General features: G+C 36.7%; 2 protein-coding genes across 3 annotated transcripts in view; one reads left to right on the top strand and one right to left on the bottom strand.

Annotated features, from left to right (window-relative positions):
* LOC128178241 (tubulin polyglutamylase TTLL5-like) overlaps window positions 1–1,123 on the bottom strand; it is a 34,060-nt gene extending 32,937 nt beyond the window's left edge. The window contains 1 exon segment of the mRNA XM_052845320.1: window positions 713–1,123. The gene's annotated coding sequence lies outside the window, so the exon portion shown is untranslated.
* Window positions 1,124–2,987: 1,864 nt separating this feature from the next.
* Window positions 2,988–24,214, top strand: LOC128178250 (uncharacterized). Of its 2 annotated transcripts, XM_052845336.1 has the most exons (5): window positions 3,005–3,538; window positions 5,051–5,114; window positions 7,180–7,811; window positions 15,893–15,955; window positions 21,893–24,214. In XM_052845336.1, the coding sequence occupies exons 1-5, from the start codon at window positions 3,449–3,451 to the stop codon at window positions 22,019–22,021; spliced, it is 978 nt and encodes a 325-aa protein (XP_052701296.1). In that variant the 5' UTR covers window positions 3,005–3,448; the 3' UTR covers window positions 22,022–24,214. The 2 variants fall into 2 exon arrangements, with proteins under 2 accessions (XP_052701297.1, XP_052701296.1); XM_052845337.1 differs by lacking the exon at window positions 15,893–15,955 and having other exon boundaries at window positions 2,988–3,538.

Genomic DNA, 24,214 nt, shown 5'->3' with positions numbered 1-24,214 from the left:
ATTACATTGATGTTGTTGACCAGCCCCTTGAATTTCAGTTGAAAGTGCTTCAATTTATATATTGGGTATAGAATCTGGGTTGTGTTATCTTAACGGGGATAGTATGAGGAAGGAAGTTGTTACTGTAGTGTAACAGCTACAGTATATGCGTACTGTGGATATCGGCCAGTTCAGTTGTAATCTTGAGTTTAATTCCCAGGAAAGCCACTAATTTTTTCTTCCCTATTAAATTGACACATACATTTACTATCACTATGAAAAGGTTTCTCTTATGCTTAATATTGTATACATACATTGGATGTTTTATTGGTTATGGAAATGTATTATGTCCCAATGCAAGTGATGGACTCTGACATAATTTGTAACCATCCCTTTTATAGCTTACCCCCTTTAGTTGAAATGAATTCTAAATCAGTACTTATTTAGGGCAATCAAAATTGTAGTCTGGCCCAAGTTATTGCTTGCAATGCAAAATCCCTATTCTTCTATTTTTCGTTGTGTATTGAAACCTAAAGCGATAGAGGGGGCATTTCGGATCAAATATTACAACGCAAAGTCTTACATTTTATTCTAAAAATATACAATACTATTGTATATAGATAAAATTCTGTATATGCTCTTATACAAGAAGACTAACTGCATGGCCTTCAAATTAAGAAAATTCGAACGGAATAAAGTTTCACTGCACAATAATTTGTTTGTATATATATACCGTTTATCGCAGTGTATCGTTCAATACCATTAAATCATCATCAATCACGTCTGTTTCATTAAAAGAATATTCAATCAAATGAATGATATTTTTGAATCAGCATGCAGAGCTGAGCACTTGCAGTTGTCATGACATCAATAAACTATCTGAACATAAGCATCGTTACTAACTAAACTTCCGGTGAAACAAACTAACGTGTTCTCTCTTAAAATCAGCAAATATTCGAAATTTTCAACTACCACGAACGATTACTACATGAAATAAATAAGTAATGCTCTAAATATATTAAGCCGAATAGGCTAATAGTTAAATAACAACAAATGTAAACAGAGTACAGCTGACCCAGTTTCGTGATGATTTGAACTGCTATTGATTGAAATTGCACTCTGATATAATATTTGGGAATTCTCACACATAAGCCGTTCCATTATCTGAGCTTGTGATAAAAAAGTATCATTCTACTTGCCTAAATTAGCTGCTTATTCCTAAATCCATATGTGTTGCAGGTTGAGACAGGCCAAGCAGGCGCGACGTTTTCGAATGGAATTGTGGGAAGGTAAAGTAATATTCAACATGGATAGCACTTATTTTCCGAAATAATGAGTTCGCATGGCCGGGGGGGGGGGGGGGGGGGAATCGTGGGGGCTACATTGGTGATTCTTCATTTTATGTTATAGTGTTTTGGTATTCCAAACTTCTGTTTATATTACTTTGACTTATGTACATTGTCATACAAACTGACAGAAGTGACAACTGAATGGATCGAGTGGGTGGTTCCCTTTCCATCCCCCGGCCAGGGGGGGGGGGGGGGGGGGGAGGGGTGAAAATATTTGGTGTACGTTAAATTTGCTTTAAAAGGGATTTAATTTTCATGCTGAACTAACCCTTCACTATCTGTTTTCAGTGAAACATTTGTTATTTTTCTTCAGAAAATAAGTTTTGTTATAACCTATTTAGAATACAGGTCCAGGAAAATTCATAGTGTTCGGAAGGATTCTTATTTCATCGATAAAATTAATGAATGTATTTTCAATATGCATCTTTTAGGCGGTGCAGCCCATCAGTTTAAAATTATAATTTGAAAGACATGGAAATATACACCAATTACATTTTGATAAAAAACAAAACATAAAACTCATGCTTAACGTTTGTCTATTCATTTTTTTCCTATACTGTATACATGTTGTATATATTTCATTGAAAACAAGACTTTTTCTTAAAACGTTTCGTGATGTCATATTTTATCAGATTTTGAAGAAATTTATTTTGATTTAACAATGCAGCTAGATTCATTTTGCATTTTTGACTTTTAATTGGACCGGCAAATTATAAAAAATTAACCAGGCAATCGATCCTTTCAATTGTTTGATTTTTTTTTTACAACTGCTTTATAAGATATGTTTCGTTTCTTATTCTTCAAAAATAAAACAAAAATGAATGAATAACTAGTTAATATTTATTCACAGACAGGGATTCAAAAATGAGTTTTGTTGGGAAACTGTCACATACAAATCGTAAAATTTATCATACAATTAAGTAATTAATATTTGTAAAAATATTAACTCAAAGTATTCTAATTGGGATAAAATATCAAATTAAACTTTAACATATTATTCATTGATCATGTGTATAAAATCTATGTAACTGTTAGGTTTGATCAATATTATTTCAGGAAAATTCCAATCGCTTTAAAAATTTATTGGTATTACATTTAAATCTAAAGAATGATTTTCACTTAAAGGAATCTAGATATTTATTGATATACATCTACGCTTGATAAAAACTTCACACATTCACGAGAAATCTCTCTCTCTTTCTCTCTCTCTCTCTCTCTCTCTCTCTCTCTCTCTCTCTCTCTCTCTCTCTCTCTCTCTCTCTCTCTCTCTCTCTCGTTTGATTTGACCTAATGCATAATATTTAATATTACATATTCTGCATTTTGGCCTTTAGCCAAACACCACCATGCACAAATGACATAGTCCAATCAAAAATCAGTCCTTAAAATGACGTAATGTGTGTACTTTCCGTATACTCAGTAACTTAGCTCGATTCAGTAAGTATGAATAGCATAATTCGAACGACAGTCTTAAAGTTATTCTCGCTTTATTCTATTTTTTTTTAAAAGTTATATAAACACTTCAACCTGTTAAAATGTGTTGGCTAAACGCCAAGAAAATAAATAGGTCTACTATGCCATGTGCGATACTGGGCGAGTTTATTGCAAACCAATCAGAATTTGGTAGAGTCTATAACTGGCTGCTGCATCGGGAGTCCAGCATATTTTAGAGCAGATGAAACTTCTAAATTTTTAGATTTTGGTCAAGTATAGATTCAGCATATTGATTTTTTAAGCCTAATTTCGGATATTCTATGTCATTTTTCAGAAAGATTCTTTTTTAGGATAAAAACCGGCATGTTGACCTAGATTCGCCGCGTCCTAACATTCCCACTATTTGGATTCGCCCGGTGATTGATAAACACTGACATTTCATTTACAACGGTAGTACGAGAAAAATATTAGTATTTCAACCGAAAGAAACTTAGGATTGACAAAACCGGTAGCTGCCGTGACAAGTGTGATGATGCAGTGCTGAAATATGGAGGGTTTATTGTGTGTCTGAGTGTTTATTCTGAGTTTGTTGAGTTTTCTTCTAATGCTGACTGGGGTTATATTTTGGCAATTCGCCAGTGTAGGAGGTTTGACAGCAGAAAGCCTTTGGGACCCGGGCGCTGTAAATGACAACGGAGGGAGTCGACATGCTTAAGTACCTGACGCAGAAATTTAGATCTCAATCTCTAAACGAAATCCAATCCATTCAAAATAAGGTGAGTTTTATAATCTTCTTTGTTCTTTGGTCGGTTAAGTAGGTGCAAAATACAAACAGCTTTTTAAAGAGTTATTTTTATTCATTCTGAATGACAGTCGCTTAAAGATGTATTAGGAGATATACAAAGCATACTGCATCATTTACTTATTTTCAGTTATATTTTTCATGCTTTTATTTAAATTTGTAAAGGAAAAAAAATCCGCAATAATGCTTTCATCGTTGGTCAGAGTGCACTGACAGTGGCATTAAACTAGTAACCGAAACATTCACGAATTGCCCGAATACGATACTTATACATACAGACACCAAACAAATTATTCAAAGTAATTGTTAGCTTTTGGGTTATTATTTCATTTTTGTCCTTCATTTGACGATCACGCAATAAAAAAAATAATGTCAAGTATATAATATTTCAAGAAAATAAGAGGGTGGTTGTTATTTGGGTGTAAACATAATGTTTAAATTCTCTCCGAGTCTACAGTATGGTTTGTTTTTGGTTGGGGTTTTTTAATATTTGCAATATTGCATTATTTATAATGCATGGTGCATATGATAAATGAACGTGAGCATACAGCCATAAACCGGTCTTTGATTTTTTAATTGTAAGCAATAAATCAGCGCTATGTCTTCTGCAGGCTAGACTCGCACATCCCACATCTTGGGTCTGCTGTCATGAAATTTATTTTCCTTGTTCAATATCGTACATCATTTGCCAGCTATCATGGGCACATAATTTCAAGTATTGATTGTTGGCCAGGAATGCCAGGCTTTTGATTTTAATGAATCAGCAGATGACTGTCCCCCACCCCCTTTGTCTGCCACGACAATGTCACCCCGTGGTGCACGCCAGCTGCACCAGATATAGTACTCACAAGCACAAGAGGCCCGCCAATTGCACCTCGGGGGGCTTTGAATGTAATTACCATGAGTACCCGGACGGACGCGTGCCTGGAATGGTATAATAGGAACGAATTGACTCTATATAGTATATATCTCATTACATGTATATATGTATGTAAATCATCTGGGTTTAGTATGCTTGTATGTGTTTGATGTCGCATTTGACACATGTACCTTGGAAATATCTATAGGGGAAGTAGCCTATATCACTACTGACAAGCATTACACCGATCGCTGCCCATACATCAATCAGACGTATACGTGTTCCTCTTGTGTGTACAATCAAAATTATTAATACTCACAACAAACATTTCTATTAGGAAGATACCTTTATAAACATTACGATAAATTTTCCTATGTAAAGAAATAAAATATCATTGAGTATATACTCATCCAAGGGAGTGCACATGCCATAACACAATCTGTCGCCCAAAGTCGTAATGCATTTCACTCCATAATAAGTTGTTGATAAAGATCAACCTCGTACATAAAAATTAACTGTATTATATACCGGTATTATAGAAATGACGGTGTGTATTAATTATTATCGATGTTGTGTATTGAACTTGGACGGAAATAACCATGCATATTATGACGTCATTATTTTCAGGGTGACGAGGACCATGATTCGGGGACCGAGTCGGATGAGGACATCCACGACCTGGAGGACTTAGGTCAGCGCTTACTTATTTACTTATATCACTTGTTCATGAGCTCGCCTTGAGAATGTACGCGAGTATTTCATCAGCGCTAAAAATAGAATACTATATTTAAAAACAAGCGCTTAATATCACAGGGTTTGTTTTTAGATATATATGTTAAAACAAATTCTTATGCATGTCTTCGTTAACCGGTATTCGAAATGAATGTATTTACAGTGCTATCGTGTTCATCATTATCTAGGAAAAAGTCACCTGATTAAAGGCAATGACATCGCTATTTTCACGAATAGAAAACTAACAGTAAATATTAGTTCTAGGACATGAAACACGATATAAGGGACCAAACACTCAATAAGTTCTATGTCCTGAGTCATTGTGCTCCAGGGGCGGATTTATACCTAACTGACCATCCACTTGGGTTGTGCCGTTTCGTTTTATTTTTGTTCATGCCATCAAAGTTTTTATTCGACCGTGATAGGTTTTAAATCACGATATTTGTTGCTACATATACATTTCAGTCCTGACTGAAGTAAACCTGCAAAATTCCAACATTTATAAAGAAAAAAAATGATTGTTATGAAAATAAATATGTGTGAACATAGACACACGGGCTGTCACACTGACCCTAGAGCGCAAGCGATGCGTGTAATTCTTGAGGGCACGTGCAGCAATTCACCCCTGTAAATTATAGAACAGAAGCATGTCTGCAAGAAACGCAGACACGACTGGTGTCATAAGTTATAACTGCCTGCTCGGTGGCACACATTAAAATAACGATACAAATACAAATGTGTATAAACTTAAATCTTTCTAACATTGAATTAAAACACAGCGATTTCTAATTAATTGTTACAGTCTGAGTTCTTCTGTGTTCCTTTCCTGTTCCGTCGGAATTTTGCAAATTTTTTAAAAATACACACGGTGACTAAAATTAACACTAAAAAAAAGAAGAAAGGTTAAACATTTGCTTAATTTCAGACTTGCAATGGGCTATAAGATATAAATGTTATGTATTTTAATCGAAAAAAAGCGGTTGCAAAATTAGTTATTGATAAGTATATTATGGAGCATACACGGCAAAAAGTGTACGGAGTTTTCTAGTGTGGCTCATTCTTTGTAGCTGATGAGCAATTTGGATTTAGGAATAAACAAACAAACTTGCTAAAGTCAGTCATTGATCTGTAATACAGGTATCAAATATATATAAGTCACTAATTATCACGTCAATTTACTTCAAACTGCATTCTAAAGCCAGTAATACAGTTCATTTGTACCTAAGTTTAGTTAATTAGATTTTTAACAAATCCATGTCTGTGTGAGCTTAACAAATTGATTCTGATGACTTGGAATTTTTTAAGCAATCAATTTTACCTGTATATATAATGAATGTTAAATTTCGTGTCAACTACAAAATCGGTAAAAAAAAAAAAAAAAAAAAAGGGACTCTTGTTGAAAAAAAAAATCTATTAACGACACTCAAATCGGCCTTGTGCGCACACGAATCCATTCTAATACAAACAGTAATTTGGATATAGAGCTTCTTATATATTTCCACCGACCGAAATTGATATAACTACTTTTATTGCTTCATCTTGACGTGATTTTTTGCAGACAACCTTGAGCGTTATTGTTTGCTATTCATAGTCACTTCAATCATATTTCTTGATATTTCCATGAATACAAAATATATAACTCATTCCCTGATTACTGTGTGAAGAAATACAAACAAATCGGTCTTATACCAAAAAAAGTGTTCCGGTCTTTTTTTTTTGGGGGGGGGGCTTCGGTGATGGTGGCAATTTTCTTTCTGAATGATTTTTATTTTAAAGATGCATATGAGTATACATTATTCAGAAATTTACAGGTAAAAGAACAACTGAAAATATAACATAAATTAATGTATCCAAGAATGGATTTAATTTGGTGAAGTAGAGAAGATAGCATATTGTAGAAAGACTAAAAGTACATATACAACTCTATCAGTAGGAATGAAATGTCTGCTCAGCACTGTCGATTTGGCTGGGATGTCTTCTATTCGTGTTATATTTTACTTCATTGAATTTTACATTTGTTTCAGATGATACTGGTTCCGTTTGTTGCCAGCATTGTTACTGTTCTTGCAATCAAACCTCAATGTCAAGGACAACTCACGAGATAAGTGAACACAGCTTGGACAGTATTAGTTGTACCTCGGACTATGAGCGACAGAGCCTGGACTTTGAAAGACACAGCTCGGAAGAAGAACTGTCAACGATACACAAAGGAATAACATCGGAGAAACGGAAGTGGTCACACGCGCATTCAGCAAGCTGTGACAGTACCGGAAGTGTAGATGAAGAAGTCAAAGAATTAATGCTGGAACCCCAACCGATCTTGTTCAGTTCTTCGCCGCCGAAAGACATAACCGTTGACTGTATTTCACTGAACCAAAATAACGAACAAATTTGTGATGAAACAATACAATTCATAGTTGGACCAGAGTCTCAGAAATCAAATTTCAGATCAGAAAACCCTTGTGCTGTAGTTATAACTAAAGACAAGAGAACGCACAAAGCTAACACATCACAGTCTAAAATAACGTACCCAAAAGGCACCGTTCCTATGTTAATTTCCCCAAGAAAACGCCATCGTAAAGTTTCCGTCTCAGACAACAAGAACGAGTCATCGTCCACCATGAGACGCCCAAGTCTCGACTTCGAGAAAATGCAGGTTAGTTACTTACTATTTTCAACATCTTAATACCCCCAATCCCTCCCACCTGAAAACCGACGAGCTGTAGCAAATCAGTACATTTAGAAATACATGTTATGATACGTATTGGATCTTTGTCGTTGATTAGAAGATAATTTTATTTAAAAGAGTTAAAATAGAGAAAGAAACAGCTTGCTGATCCCAACTGCCATCAAATTCGTCGTTTAAATAATGGCCGAGAGAGAGAGACGTTAAAGTCTCCAATACTAATGAAAATTTATTTTTACGAGAAACTTTATCTCTTTATGGAAGATATGGAAACTGGGCTTAGATGTAATGTCTGGTTTTTTAACAAAGTAATGATTTGGATAATATCCTAGGCGAATTTTGGACATCTCTCGTTACAATGCTTCACTTAAATTGATTGGGTAGGTGGAAACGGAAGGTTCGCTAAAGTATCATGGAAGAAAAAATGATGACAACAGCGGTCATGCAAATTCGCTAGCATTTTGCAAATATTGCAGATTATAATCTTTAGGTACCTAATACACCAGGACTCTCTGGAGAATAATAAAAAGCAACAATTAACGATTCCTGGATGGTTTATGTGTATCGGTATTGGTTTCCTCTACTTTGCCAAAGGACAAATGACATTGTTTCAGTTTTTCCCCCAATCAAGTCGTCTGTAAATTTAGGTCGGTAGTTTCTGAACTAAATGTAAACCCCCGGTACATATATCAACACTTTTTCCACAGTAAGTTCTGTACAGCTTTGGAACATGTATTGAATTTATGTACTCAAAGGCGTATTTTTCATCAAACGAAAGTTCATTGCCCGCTTAGTTTTTATCGGCCTTTGTACATTGTCAGCTATGAAAAAATAATTACGCAATGAATTTAATTTGTTTCAGTTGGTTTCCTATACAGACTTTGTTCAGCGTCAGATTCCGTTGCGCCAATATAATATTTGATGATCGCTTGAGTCCTTAGAAACCGATAGGGCGTAACCATTTATTTGCTAAATACCACTGAGAACTTACTACCAACCTCAACAATATTCGTTTTAAAAGAATATAATGATGTATATTTTTCTGGCTGATAACAATCTTCCACGAGCGTGTATTTATTTTTTGGTATTGTTATTGTAATGTCTTTGTTTAGAGATCGCTGCGTTAGGTTAACCCTCTGTTGGTCCAAGGCCGCTGCACTAACTGCAAGCAGGCTCAGTCGTACAGCTTCACAGAGAAGTACCTCAAGTGCGCCCTAAGCACATTAATCCATGTGAGATAGCGCTTCGTGTCCGCATTAAATGATTGGAAGGAAATGGGGCTTTTAAAATATGGACCAAATAAAACGTACGTCCTGTCTGGCCTGCTTAGTCAATTGTTCTATCAATATGCCACGGTACCAAGTACTTCTTTGTTTCATTCTTGTTGTTAGGGAACAACAAAAATGCCAACAAGCGAGATAATTTCTATCCGTTTCGTACCTTTTTGTAGTCATAATGTATCCCGAACAAAGTCTTTTGTTGCTTGATAACAAGAAGCATGTTTCATCAAAAGACACTACTCCGTTTCAAACGTGCTCACTGCGGAGTCGTCGGAAGCGCTTTCTACGCTGTTTTGAAGGATTCTGAGGAAGCTTAAAGAAATTTTTAACAATGCTAATATTTATTGCATTGAAGAACCATTTGGCAACAATTCAGTGCGCTAAATCAAGCCTGCTCTCATCAGTAAGAGGGCCTTTTTTTCTTTTGAGAGCCGGCATTTCAACGCCTTTTGTTACTTTTGTTCTATAGGAAAGCTATCAGCATCTATTAAATGATCGCTCAATGATTGTATCTCTCGGAGCTACTAACATGGCTACTGTAATCGAATTATGTTGTCGCCCTATAACCCTTACCATGTAGCGGCAAAAAATGAAAAGCGTGACATTCTAGGCTCTGAACAATCGCCGCCATATGAGCGTTTGTCCCGAAGGACGAGACCCGTTGACCAATTCAATCGGGTTTAAGGCTGACCATGATGAATTGAAGCTGGGCCTAGTTGTGACATATTGTACTCTTTGGGCTGTGAATTACCTAGATATGCGTCTAAATGATTGAACAGCCTTCGATGAATGTATCGATCAACTACGAATGAATAATTGTTGGTCCCGGAGAATTGGACTCGCGTGCAGTGTTGTGTGTATGAAGTAGATCTAGTCAAACAATTAGTTGGCGATTTCTGATTGATGTGTAAATGCCTGGTCTTAGCCTACAAGTGATCAGTGGCGACCGGGTCCAAGTCTAGCTCCCCACTACAAACGGTTTATTGTGATTTGATTTTTATTATGCGTGATCATGATGCCAGTGTCATATTCCTTTTTTAATAAAATGTCCAAGGATCTCATAAATAAAAGCTAGAAATGAATAACTTCCTGGTTACTCAGAAGTTTTACGAAAACAATAGAAAAAAGCAGTCCCGATGCATTAATTTGATATGGTATATGTGTTTTGAAATTTAACCAAATCCGGATTCTGATCATTTTTTGACTGGGGTTTTCCATGTCCTTGCTATACGAACTATCTCTCTACAGGTGGGGCATTTCCACGAAATCTCTCACTATCACAAGTCATGTAATCTGTTATCATATCAACAGTATGCAAAAAGTCTCTGAATACGGCAATTGTAGGTAAAGTTCAAAATATTTAAACCTGCTCAAGCATATAGATACATGTATATACAGCATTGATATTTCGAGGAAAAGGTTGGAAATCAATGAAAAGGAGCAGGGGCAGTAATTTCTGAAAAGAAAAAGGGGATCTCTCCGTATGCATTGCAAGTCGAGGAGCACAGATTTACATGAACAATATATGAGAGGAACACCTGACCAATTTATCTAGATTGCCTTGATTATGGATCTAATAAATATTTTACCGGATTACATAGAAGGCGATTGGCCGCTATTGTGCATCATGGCGATGCTGGGTTTATTTCATCGACCGTTTCTGCTGATTCAGCAGTTGGCTTCGTGCCAAGAACTTAATGGTCAACAAATTTCTCTGAATGAGTGGTCATCTATAGGTATATACAGCGCACTAGCTCAGGGAAGATCGACAAGATAATGCAGAATTATAGATTATAAGGGGTTTTTCTTATTTTTCTGAAATTAGATGTACTGATTTGTTTAGCGAAATTTCAGTTGTAGAGAAAAAAAGGGATCAATGATTCGATGTGGAAAAAAATGCAAAAAAAATATTTTCCCTGTAAATATTCACAGTGAAAAGTTTGTGCAATAATGATTCAAGCCTAGGGGAGGGGGGGGGGGGTCGTCATCTTATAAAAGTAACACTAATACTTGTACACAATGTATGCAATATGCAGCATCGATAAAAACATGTATAAACCAATATCCAGTTAAACACTGAAACGAGAGAAGATCACTTTTCAGCTCCTTTCGCAACAGATGGGTAACTTTGTTGATGGTAACGCTGCAAGCGGATCTCAATACAATTTTAATTTGCCTTTCCTTTTAAATACTACAATTATTTTTTTTTTATGTTTGCATCCTATTTTTGCTTCATTAACCAGTTTAAAAAGTGCGGTACTTGATGAATACAAATTGGACCAAATTTGTAAAGCATTCGTTGCTAAAATAGATAGAGAACCAACATTTTACCAAAAAGCTTATCTTAGGCTAATTGTGGATCAATCTTAGGTTATTTAAGCTAATGGCTCAAAATGTGTTTACCTTAAAAGAAAACAAAACAAAAGTAAAAATCTTTCGAACATATTAATCCTTTTTTTAAGCCTTTACTCCTATGATTGCATTAAACAGAGCGAGAGTTGGTAATTACATATTGATCACATCTTCTTAAGGCATTGTTCTTGTCTTTTGAGGAACATATATCGCTTCTCCGGAGATCCAGCCATCAGCCAAAACTACAATGGATACATTGGGACCAGAACAGCTCAATGTTTGTTTGGGAGGGGGGGGGGGGGGGGACTGGTGTTTGGGGGGGGGGGGTTGTATGTAAGCTTTATCAAGATAAATATGTGTCACACTGGTGTGCCATACCAGAACATTGCTTGATGTAATATTCACGTGAATGGCTCCTGTGTGATCGGGATTTTTAAACAATGAGCGTCAATTGTCTATTTTAATATTTTTTTTTGGGGGGGGGGGGGGGTGGGAGTGCTGGCCCAACTTACGGCTTTGTACAATCCCCTCCCATCTGGCGGGTAAATGAGAGTCAAGTGGACAATGGCTTGAGACGAACAGAAATGGGTGGTTGGTTAATTTTTTCTTTCAACAGATTTTTAATTCAAATTATTTTTAGGATTTTAAAGCAAACTTACAGTCAATACGGAAATACAGGCTTGTTCAATTAAGTATGTGTCATGTTAACCACTTGGGATGATGAATTTATTATCTGTGTACTTGTCAAACCACACATGAATGATTTTTATTTATATTTTTTTATTTAATTTTTTTTATATACAGTTATATATGTATTTTACTTTTGAAAAAGCTTATTATATGCCAACAATAAAGATAAATAGTGTAGGATCATCATTTGGACATTTTGATGACGTCATTCTTATTGTGAAGGCAGCTCTATGATTTTTTGACGGTTCATACGAGGGTCAATTTCTTCGATACTTTTGGCAATCACATTTAGCACGCTACATTGCTTGTTGGATAGGGTAAGCATGTAAACTAAGAATAAAAAGCAAGAAAGACGCTCTGATTTACAAGCCAGGCACATCATCCAGATTAGATCCCATGCACAGCGCCGTCATTATACCTCAGTAATCAAATTGAGGCTGTCATTCAGCAACAGAATATTTTCTACACAAGATTGTGGGCTCAAATTTTCATATGGTAGCCACTGTCAGCATACCTAATCTGAGATTACAAAACCGAGAACACATATCGAATTTAATCAACTCGAGACTTGCTGTACGTTGTTGTCAAAGACATGCTGTAAGTTTTTGGAGAGGATTTAGAATTACAAGTATTGCAAAGCACTAAAAAGGCTGCACCAGATTCATCGTTCTTCTAACGATTTTTGTCTAATAAATCGTCAATCCAGATCCATCGGCGGTGTATAATTTGATGTCGGTAAAACCATTACATGAAGAATGAATGGTTTTAATTTCATTCATAATGACACAAGATTACAGCGCTTCTACAGAGCACAACCAAGTTCTTGGTAATTACTATCGCCGAGTTTGAATAGCCAGGCCTGATATTGGCAAAGGAAAGTGCAGATGATTGACTTTTATGTAAATAGAAATCATTTTCTGTAAAATGGTGTCAATTCATAAGCAATGCAAATTTGAATTGGTAATAAACAACGGTTGATGACGGACGAATGAGTTCACTCAGCGGGTACTTTTCGAACGTATTTTCGTTTGACCCTCGCCAAGTCTCGTTGGATCTCGCCTATCACCCGCGAGAGATTAGTTAGCTGTTGGTAGCGTAGAGGTGTGATCCGTGTCGTGCGGAGTGTCCCAGTGCTGGCCAATTTCCCGGAAAAGAGGGGGTTGTAAATGACAAAGCCAATGATTAATTCCTACATGCAGAAAATTAATAAAAAACGTTTCTGGCGACTTGCATCAGCCGAGGGAATAGTCTGCTCGCTCTCTTACATGGGTATTTTTAAGGGACATGCTCTGGTGCCGTCTGCCGCTGCATGGTGACGTCGCGACTGACGTCAATTTAATATTGGTGTAAATGATTGGAAAATGCGCTTATCTTTAGAACCCTAATGATTTTAAGAACAGGACATTTTTATGATCGAACACCAGGAGAATCAAATGCTCATGGTGCAGGCCGAGCATAAACAAATTGCCCACCATTTTGCGAAACAGGGTAAAATGAATATTTTAAATGCGATTCCTATAATAACTCAAAAGCATTCACAGCACCATATTAGAGCTGTTACCGGTTTAAAGGAAAATTGAAAAAAATATTAGTACCCATCATGTGTTGGCGTGTGAAAAACCAATCTATTACAATTTACAGACAAAGAAATAAGACCTCCCCTAGTTACTTGCTTTGATTAACACCTCGCCGACCTTTCAAGGCGAACAGAATTTGACTCGGGAAGCAGATTGAAATCGCGACAATTCATTTCCCTTTTACCAATACGCTGGCACTTCGCTACAGTCACCAGTATGCAGCAGATTTTGCCAAGACATTTATGTCTTGCATGTGGTTGGACAACACAAAGAAGCACTCTCGAGCAAAACCTCTTCATTTACCCTTTCATTACGATACGAAGTAATATTCTTACTGTACATGTACATTTATCAAGAGGGGCATGTTTATTTATGAACAGAGCTGTGCGATTTATTGGTATGCTGCAATAAACCAGCTACAAAACCTTCTCTCTTACGATAACTTAACGTAATGAATGAATGAAAATAAACCAGGCACAATTCATTATATTTCTCAGTCCTAAATATCACTAGAACTGGAACCACCGTTTGCTGTAAGTAATCATAGGGAACTCACTAAGTAGATACGAAGATGAAAGAAGTCACCCCTCTGTAAATCAAGAGATTGCGCTTTATTAAATCCAAGGATTTTGTGTTCATCCTTCATTTATCACAAACCAATGTCATTCATAAGAAAGCGAGCGAAAAATTACACCTCAAAACACATTCTTGCCCATTTGGATATGAAAAATGTAAATAGGAGGCTTTCGATTAATAAATGGAAACCGCCCTGCACGAGGTGCACGGATCCTTTCTCATAAACAAGATGTAATGCTGTATTTTTATGTTGAAAGAAGATGCTAGTAAAAGTTATACGAGATCCAGCGGGGGAACGTTCGGGCTTACTTACCAATAAAACTAAGCAAGATATTCTTTAGTCCAAGCAAGTTCCTGGAGTGACACTCATGACCGGCCCCCGTTTTATGATGATTGAACCTTTGACTGTAAATGGAATATTCCCGTCTTGGAATAAAGGGAATTCCGCAAACTCCAAAATAGCTGTTTTCTTTCGTATAAATGGAGTCTTTATGGAAAATAAATTCTCAGCGCCCGGTGAGATTTTTCATTTGAGATACATCTTAATCCTCTGACTTGGCAGAATACGGTGCATGATAAAGGGACGAAAATGCGTCCATCAGTCGAATGAAGTAAATACATATACAAACTTTTTTTGATATATAAAACTTCAACACCAGGGACCTCTTTAATATATTTATATATATTTATGTAAATTCTTCATTTAAAACTTCCTTCAGTACAAGTGATGCTGATACCGGCATTTTTCTAATAATATTCTAGTACACAATGGTTACTAAATGCACACCCGAAGCGTCAACCGACTCTTGACGCTTCGTGTGTGAATGGTAAGTTTGCTTTTAATTGACAACAAACAGGGCTACTCGGTCTAGCGTTGCCTGTTTGGTATCAAACAACTGTGTAGTCATGCATTGTTTGAACTAAATGAAAGCGAATCGTTCACCGGCTGATCGGACTATCGGAACGACGAGCGCGCCCGATACCCTGACCGCCAGAATGTTCAACTCAAGGCTAATTCTAAAGATTTGTTTCTTTTGGCAAATAAATATTTAGTCCTTGTATCAGCAAGCAGCCCTTTTGATGACAGAAAAGCCGTTTGTAAGTGCCATCAGATGCTGGGCTCACATCTGTATCAGCTACACGGCTCATAGCGGGGAGAGTTGGAACAAAAGGCCCCTTATATCATTGGTTTTCTCGAACAATGCCAATTACACTACTGCAGTGGAAATCTTATTCATTTGACTACAGCATCTGATTCAAGGGAAAATCGTCTCCACTATAATGAGCAAGAGTTCTCCAAGCCGTCCGTCGACAGTAAATATCCCGAATCGAGCAATTTAATGGCAGTTGTGGAATCTACCGCTTACTGTCCCTTCTTTCTTCGTTTTTTTTTTTCTAATTTTTTAATTAATTTTGTAAAATGATGGGATTTTTTAATAATATATTCCACATTCTCCTATTCTTTGCAAGTAGCTGCATTTATTGTTTATGTACATTCTTAAATGTTTGGTGTGCTTGAGGGTTTGATTATTATTCTTTAAGCCCAATTTGTAAAGAATCTTTCATATCTTTTTAGAAAAATGCGGTGAAGAAACAATGTGTACACAGTGTTGGCAAAGCGAAAGTCGTTAAAATCAAGGTAAGGGATACATAACATGTTCAAAAAAATTACCACAACTATAACGTTTGTACAGTGAAACAAAAATAGAATCTGGCACATTTTAATCAAACACATCCTTTTTGGATTTACAACGTGTGCTGAAGTATTCCATGTCAGCAATCCCGTGAATTTCAAAACATTGCCCAGGTCTGGGGATTTAAAACATAAAAGGTGTAAACACACATAGGAACCAATCGAACACGTGTGGAAGAGATATCAAGTTAATTGCTCAGTATTTTACCTTTTACCCAATAAATTTAATACGATAAGATCTCGCCATATCAACCCCTCAATCAGCATCGTGCAGTTGTTGTAGATATCAGCAGACCCTGGGGGCCGAACGAACCTGCTCAGTGCCAGAGGAGAAAAACCGCGCCAAACTGCAGCCACGTGTTGTATGAAACGCCGCCAAGCCAGTCTTATGTTTTTATGACTATTAGCGTGTTCGTCTTCAAATTAAACTAGTGTCAAGACCTTGAATGCATGCCCCATAGATAAGCGGCATGGTAAGATGTTTGAGAACAGAAACGCTTGGGAGATGGACTCCTTCCAGATCCGCGTAAACGTCGAGTAAATGCACGAACCAGAAATTATAGATCTTACAATGGCGGTTGAAGCCGCTTTAAATGCGGTTTTCTTTAGTACAGCTTTGTCGGTTTTAAGTGTATTTCCTTCTTTAATTGGATTCCAGTATTTTTGAGGAATGACTTCAATTCTGGCTGCAGCGTTATTGTTTCTCACCAAAGCCTTAGCAACGTATCTGCCACGCAATCTTACAGTAATATTACTGATTTGTGAGGTTTTGTTTCCTTTAAACGTCGCATTAATCTGATATGCAATCTTCCGTTGTTGCAATTTGATAAGTATTTGCTAAGTTACACAAGACAGATACCGGTCCCTGAGTTACAATTATATTCAGAGAACTGACAAAGCAAGAATTCTCGCCAGTTCTCGTCTGTCCCGATTATTGTACGAGATCTCTGCATCTTCCTCCTCCTGCCAATACAAGTCGGCCATAATAAAATGATTCGATTGTGCACTTATTCAATCATTGCCAAGAGTCGCAGAAGTGCATGTTCTATCGTATTGAAGAAACTAGGCTATCGTAGCGAAGAAACAAGTTGTTTCGGGGTTGACCCGTCAGGTTAGAAGATAAAGGGTATATATATATATGGTAAATCTCTGTGTGTATCTCTTTCCCTACATCAGATGGACTGTCCGTCTTCCCTTCGCCCATTGATTCGTCCATCATCTTTGTCTTGCGTTTAGCTTTCAATTGATGTAACCGTCCGAGTCGAGAAGTGAGAAGAACTTATTAACAGACCGCTGATAGCATCGGAGCGACACTGCCAAAACATGCAACAGAAATGTGCCAATGTAATGTTTTGTAGATGTTCACGAGCAGTTTCCCACGCTTTTTCCTGGCAACCGTTCAGGTTATTATAGGGAGCTGGAGAGAAACAGACATAAACCTCCACGTTTTGACAATCCTACCGCGTGTAATTAATTAATATAATCAACAACGCTATGCTTATTTTTTTCTGAAGTAAAAAAAAAGGTTTGATTTATTATGAGTTATTCAAACTCTTAACGTAGATCCTTTCAGGGCTTTTGGTTTCTCTCGGTAAATAACTTCAAGCAGCGTTCAAAGCCCTTCCTAATGCCTCGAGTTTCTTTCAATATAAAATACATATTTTTCATAAAAGTTTCAACATGCTCTTTATATTCGTTGATGGACTCAAAGGAATGTATATCCAAGATATAGCACGCATTCAATATTATATCCCTTGTGGAGGGTTTAGGTTTGACATTTAAAAAAGGTTTCTTTTCTGTATTCTGGTTGAATTTCATTGGAGACGTAACATGGTTTCTACGACTATTCTTGTCGTTGCTTTGCATTTTCAAGGACGAATTCTGAAATTTTTCAGATAATTGATCAAACATTTAGAGACTTTAGTGGAATTTTTGTTTGTAAATGCAATTAGTAAATACTTGGTTAAACAATGTGTCTTTTCTTTACCTTCTGAGTCGGGATGGTTCGTGCATGATTTGGGTGAGGACATAAAGGGATATACACTCTGCGTGCCCCGTATACCTCTCAATTATCAAAACTCGCGTGTATTCTAGTCATTAGAACGTGCAAGAGGGCAACGATATGAAATCAAGAAGTGCATCTTTAAGTGTGAAAAAAATTATATGTCGAAGAAAACGAGAGATAAAATGTTATTGCTTCTTCCAACCTGAATGATTTAATTATGAAGAGTATGCATTCTATCAAGTAGGTTCATTTCTTTTCGCGTAGTCCCAAATTGTTTCCTGGTGATGAAGTCAGAATGTGGTTACTAACCATGTGTTCCCAGTGTAAAAGCTAGGATTTGTTTTCGCATATATTGTCCTAAAACAAGCAGTTCTATATTTCTTTTTTTTTTATCTTGCATCTTTTATCTCATTTTGGATGATAGTATACACAAACAATGCCGTTCTTTATATCGCCGCACTTAAAACTCATCTGGCTGGATGCCGACATTCCTGTCATTTGTGTGCTGGATTTTACATATATACGAGACATGGAAGAGCCATCTACTATGTTTTTTAAAGCGTAAAGATATTACTCGATTTATTTTCCTAAGTAAATTTAAAACCAGTAAGGTAAATCCGAGCGGTTATAATTATCGCTGAAGCCGGGCTTCCGTTACTTATCGGGCCGTGGTTGCATGCATTCTACGATGTGCTCTCTCAAATCCCATCATCATTAAGGCGGTTTAATGAGTGTATTCCAAGTTTATTGATGGGTTTATTTTGCTCTTTCACAAATTGACATCATACCGACTGTTTTCTTATGAGGAACATTTTTTGTAAGTCGGTCGATTGTCGCCATATTCCGGCTCTGAAATGGGTTAATTTGATTTTTAATACTTTACAGATTTAGAGATTGTTTTCTTGCTTTATGTGTCTCGGTATGAAATAAAACCTTCGAGAGCAATTCGAATGATAAAGGTCACCCATTTTCTTAATGTTTTCAGTCAGATGTTGCGAGGTTAGATACCATGTAAACTACTTCCAATTTGAATCTCAGGTGATTTCATTGAAAGCGGTTGTTCTTATTCTTAGAAAACCGCAAGTTCCATGCGACAAAGGAGAAACGGTGAAAATCGCTGCTTTTCATTAAATCGTGTCCAGTTTGTGACAATTAGAATTCCCATGTTAATCACTAGCATCGCTTGGGCTTGATTCGGTCTGAATATTACAATGTTCCCCTCGTTTCCGGCGTTGAAGGAGCACATGCTGTGTAGTGAGGCGATACAATGACCACGGCCAGTTAAGGAAGTTTTGCAAGGCTTCTCTGATTAAGTTATAAGGAGTAGCGACAGCGGCGATGGTCACTCTCTGTAAATGGTTTGTAATTGGACGGGCCGCGGGCAGACTATCTTCAGCATGCAAACCGAATTGATGGCCGTCCTTATCTAGCAAATGAGCTAAATTAAACCATGATAGGGTACGGACATTGGAATGAGACATGTAAAAAGAGGGAAAGGTTCCCTGTGCTTTGTCAGGAATTGTACTTCAGCAGTTAATCTAAATGGATTCCGCGCGATGTATTTTTGTTCGTTAATTATTCAAGCTTATTAGTTAAGGTAAAGAATAATTGAATATTTCAAATGAAAAAAAAAATCAAAAACAAATCTCTCTCTCTTTCTCTCTTTCTCTCTCTCTCTCTCTCTCACACATTAATTAGCTTCGTTTATAACAAAGAAAACTACAAACAGCTTGGAATATTCATTAAAGGAGTAATAATTTCAATTACCTTGGATACATTGAAATGTGCATGACAGGGAGATTGCCCCTTGGCATTTTCCCTTTATATACTATTGCTCTTGAGGCTCTCAACGCTAACCGTCTGTTGACCGGATGTTCAAAAGAGATGTTCCGGTTAATCGGCCTGGCCTTAATAGGAAAATTCTTCAAATTTTCTTTATCGAACATTACTTTAACAGTCTTTCAGAGGAGAAAATCTGAATGACTATGGATAAAGTTTTGATGTTTTGCTTTTATCATATTCGATTCGTTTCCGGTAACCGATTGATACTTAGCCGTTAAACGTTAGGTAATTGCGGGAAGCTGTTCTGGTGGGGTTCTTTCACCTTTTTATCACGAAAGCTACATTTGCATGCTTGTTATCGTGAAGCAATTTCTAGGACAAATAAAGAGGTGAAATGGTCTGTTAAAAGTGTGACACTGATTTTAGACCAATCACAATGCCTATAGCTTTTTAAACGTTAAATGATTCTTGAATCTTCACCACATTTTAATTTTTGCTGTTACAGTAAGTAGAAGGCTCCTTTTGATATCATCTGAACAAGGCAGCGCTATTGTCGCTTTAGCTTGAGACAGGTGGTCCAAGTCACGCTAGTCTGTATCTATGGTCGAGATGCCATTCCTCGTCCTTGGTTATTTACATTTGTAAAGAATTGCCGCCCAACAGATGGTTCTCTCATCAGCCACCGCCATCAATTCAGTCAGAACGTAAGGGTCAGATCGACTGCATAATTTGACCCCCTTAATAAATATCACTAATGAATGCAGCAATTGTCACGTTACTTTGAAAGTAAATGCTCCCAATAAAGCTACTTAAAAGCGGAATATTGTACTTTTTCTTTGTTTTATCGCCCGTTAATGTTTTTATGAAAATTTCCGGCTATTTGAAAAAAGGGGCAGTATTTTATCATTATTTATCAAGAAAATTACAAACAAAATCTTACGGCTACAAACCTTAAGTGTGGCTTTGTTGGTTTTTTTTATTTATTTATAAATTTGTTTATATATTTATTTTAACAAAAACATTTTAAAAATATTAAAATTAAAAAAAAAATACAACTTGCTCATTCAAGAGTAAATATCTTTAGAGACATTTGGGAAATAGCTGTGATGGATTGACGGATAAATATTTGATGGTATACGGGTATGAGACATTGCTCTACATATTGATGCTAGATCAATCCAGAATCACTGCAGATCGCTAAATAAAGAATTTCTTGAGGGCACTGCCAAGAGTAGGTACCAGCTGCGGAGACTGTTCCTAATTTATGGCGCAATCGAGCGGCTCGTGACAACTTTCTCACGGCTATTTCTTAGCTTGTTTTTATATCCTTCTGTTGCAAAATCCATTTATAATTTTGGCAGGCTTCTGTATAACTCTAGTGTTTATATAAACACAGACACAGGGAAGTTATCGTTTGATGAGGCTTTCGGTTTTTGATCACAGCAGTATGTAGATTAGTGGTTTTAGGGTGTAATTGAATGTGAACGCTTCAGATGCGTGCAAATTGATACCCTCATTTAGCATTGGTTTTCTCGTCATTGAGGCAATTAATTTCAAAAAATTCTTCTTTTAAAAAATATTTTGTCTTATATATGTAGCTTATTTTCCCTCATTATTTGTGAAAGAATATGTCTTAGAATTCAATTCGGCATCAATTTAAGCGATTGCATCTAGAAGAACTCATTAAATTGGCCCCGACTTTACAGATTAAATCGCTTTCCAGAGCAGTTCCCTCTAATGAAGTAGTTCTTTGATGTCCCAGACGCGTCCCAAGGGGTTTAATTTCGATAGCTTCATCAGTCATTTTTTCGTCATGTGTCATTAAATACCAGTATAAAGTCTCAGTACTGTAATTTTACAAAACAAAACCAGGGAAGTCGATTAACCACCCCAGTCCAATCGAACCACGTATATCATGGTCTTTCTCTCCGTACTATGTTGAATATTCTTACCAAACTTACTATAAGTATCTCTTTCCATACACATTATTTTTTTATATATATTGGGTTTTTTGCGATACTTTTGGAATATTCCGATCAAAGGAAGAAACATGTAAGAAAGACATTATAAACATTTTCTTCTCTCTTTCTTTTCAGACCGTAAGCGGAAGCAATGCGGTGACTTCAAAATGTTTGTCGGACCCCGCCATATTCTCCTTCCGGTCCATAAGTAGCGTCCGGTTCGGACAGCTTACTCCCGTGGAACAACCGCCATGTGCGTACTAAAGATGGCACTACCGTGGTGAATACGGAATGTGATCACAGATATGGACAAATATGATGCAGGGGACACAAAATAGTGCGTTAGGTAGTGTTGGATTACAATGCTTATTATTTCTCAGGCAAAACTGTTTTCCTCAGGAAAAGACGAAAAGTACAACGCGGTAGGGGACAGAGGGACAAGATGTGTGTATGAAAGAGAATGAGTGCATAGCTCCGGACTACGGAGAATGGAGATGTTGTGTTCAAAGACAGGTCGTTTGGTGTTTTTATTTTACCAAGAACAACATAATTATATTGATATCACAAGTGACTTGAAAATGGCAAACTCTCATCGTCAACCTGTGTACGCGTACTGTGTGGTTCACATCAGAATCTTGCCATGCGACATTTATTTTCATATCCACTATTTAAACGCACAGATTTCTTTGTAGGAACATTTATACATTTTATGAATGTGTGTAAAAGCGTAGTCCTCCCCACATTTTCTACCTCCAATTACTAGAGATTACTATATGTAGATCATGTCTTTCCAATGTTGTATTACCACTTTGGTCACATTATTGACGGAAGTTCCATACAACCTCTAGTTTTTTATTCCCTATATACGTCTGTGTAACTCCTTTTTGTATGCTACTTGATGTGATGAAATAGTGTCATGTTGTGCATTAAGTATCATTAATTTTCTTCATTTCCTGTTAAAGATCTGATATTGCACAAAGTAATCGATTGTGTCGCATGTAATGTGATACCTTGCAATAGCGAGAAATGGGAAGGGGTCCTGATAGAAACAATGAGACGGCCGATGTTCTATATATTAACATAGGTATAGGTTTGCATCAATCATGCAGCTGTTTGAAGCCATTATACGCATATCTACGCCGAATCTCCAATAGGATGCAACGGCGCAAAACGCAATTATTATATAGTGATACAAGTTATTCGGATACATCTGGAATGATCGTTTTTACTTTAATTGCTGAATTGAAACATTATCATTCACTGTGTCATTCTTTATCGATCACTGCAGAATTGTTCACTGCCAAAATAATGGCCTCTTCCCCCCAAAAGTCACTTGGTAGTACCCTCAATATCTAGTAAACGACACGTGACTTTTCCCGTCAGCAGTTGTCCAGATCATGATGACCTGCCTATGACATTTGTGCAATAATAGGACTTTTCCATTTTATCCACCTTTTTTGAGCCGTGAAGTGGCTATCGCTGGTCGATCAGCCATTCTGTGTAAAACGGACGCTTCTCCATGTCTTTTGATATAAAGAACCCATAGCATGCGAGAACGATTAGAATAATCTGTTTTGTTTTTATTAAAGACGCACAATGTATATTTTGTTTGTTTGATACGTTCAGGAAGTCGGCGTAGATCTGTGTGATTACATGACGTTTGATGTTGTCGAGTTACATATGTACTGTTCACTGTGTAGGTGGGCCGCGTTCTTTATCACAGCGAGTCGACACAGCTCTTCGCTCGCAGCACATAGAGACCACATAGAGAACGGTGTGTATAGACGCACATAAACAAATATTATCCACGTCTCTTTATTTAGTTTTATTGATACTAATCAACTTAAGTAGAAAGTGTGATCAAACGCCAGTCTATGACCCGTTTGAAATTATTTTCTTATTTCTTTACATATCAAAAGTGTGATTAGAGCAATCATCAAGTTGAACAAGCCTGTTCTAAACGGGGATAATTCAGGAAACCCGGATCGAAAGCAATTTTCTGGGTAATATACATGAATTAAAGCCTATCATATACATGTTTGACAGACTTTGAAAATATCGATATCAAAAAAACTATCATCACGCCTAATGCTAGGACGGAGATAAAGGGAAAGTGGTCGTTTAATTTCGCGCCATTGTTCAGCACGACCTCGTTGTCGCGATGAATGCTCTGGAAATCAAAAGGATCCGCTACAAATAGCTCTTACGTAATATGAATATGAGATAAAATATTTTTGTAAGCATTTTCTCTCTACTTTGGTAAGGATATAACTATTCCAATTACGAATGGCAAAAGTACATACAGTTAGGATATATGGACTTTGTACCTGTCATGATTGACTATGGTATGTGTATAGATATTATTGTATACAAGTTCTTAGTTTTTGTGTACTTTTTTGAACAAAGTTTCCGACTGCAATGCAAGTGAATGAAACGTAATAAAAAACTAAAAATTAA

The sequence above is a fragment of the Crassostrea angulata genome, chromosome 3 (genome assembly GCF_025612915.1).
Source record: "Crassostrea angulata isolate pt1a10 chromosome 3, ASM2561291v2, whole genome shotgun sequence".
In the NCBI taxonomy this organism is placed as follows: Eukaryota; Metazoa; Mollusca; class Bivalvia; order Ostreida; family Ostreidae; genus Magallana; species Magallana angulata.
This window is presented reverse-complemented; position numbering and strand designations above follow the sequence as displayed.

Excerpts from the sequence above, each read along its gene's own strand:
- LOC128178250 (XM_052845336.1), top strand. The coding sequence starts at position 3,449 with ATGACAACGGAGGGAGTCGACATGCTTAAGTACCTGACGCAGAAATTT. Across the intron at positions 3,539-5,050 it reads TCCAATCCATTCAAAATAAG|GGTGACGAGGACCATGATTC; the intron begins GTGAGTTTTATA and ends CATTATTTTCAG. Across the intron at positions 7,812-15,892 it reads TCGACTTCGAGAAAATGCAG|AAAAATGCGGTGAAGAAACA; the intron begins GTTAGTTACTTA and ends ATATCTTTTTAG.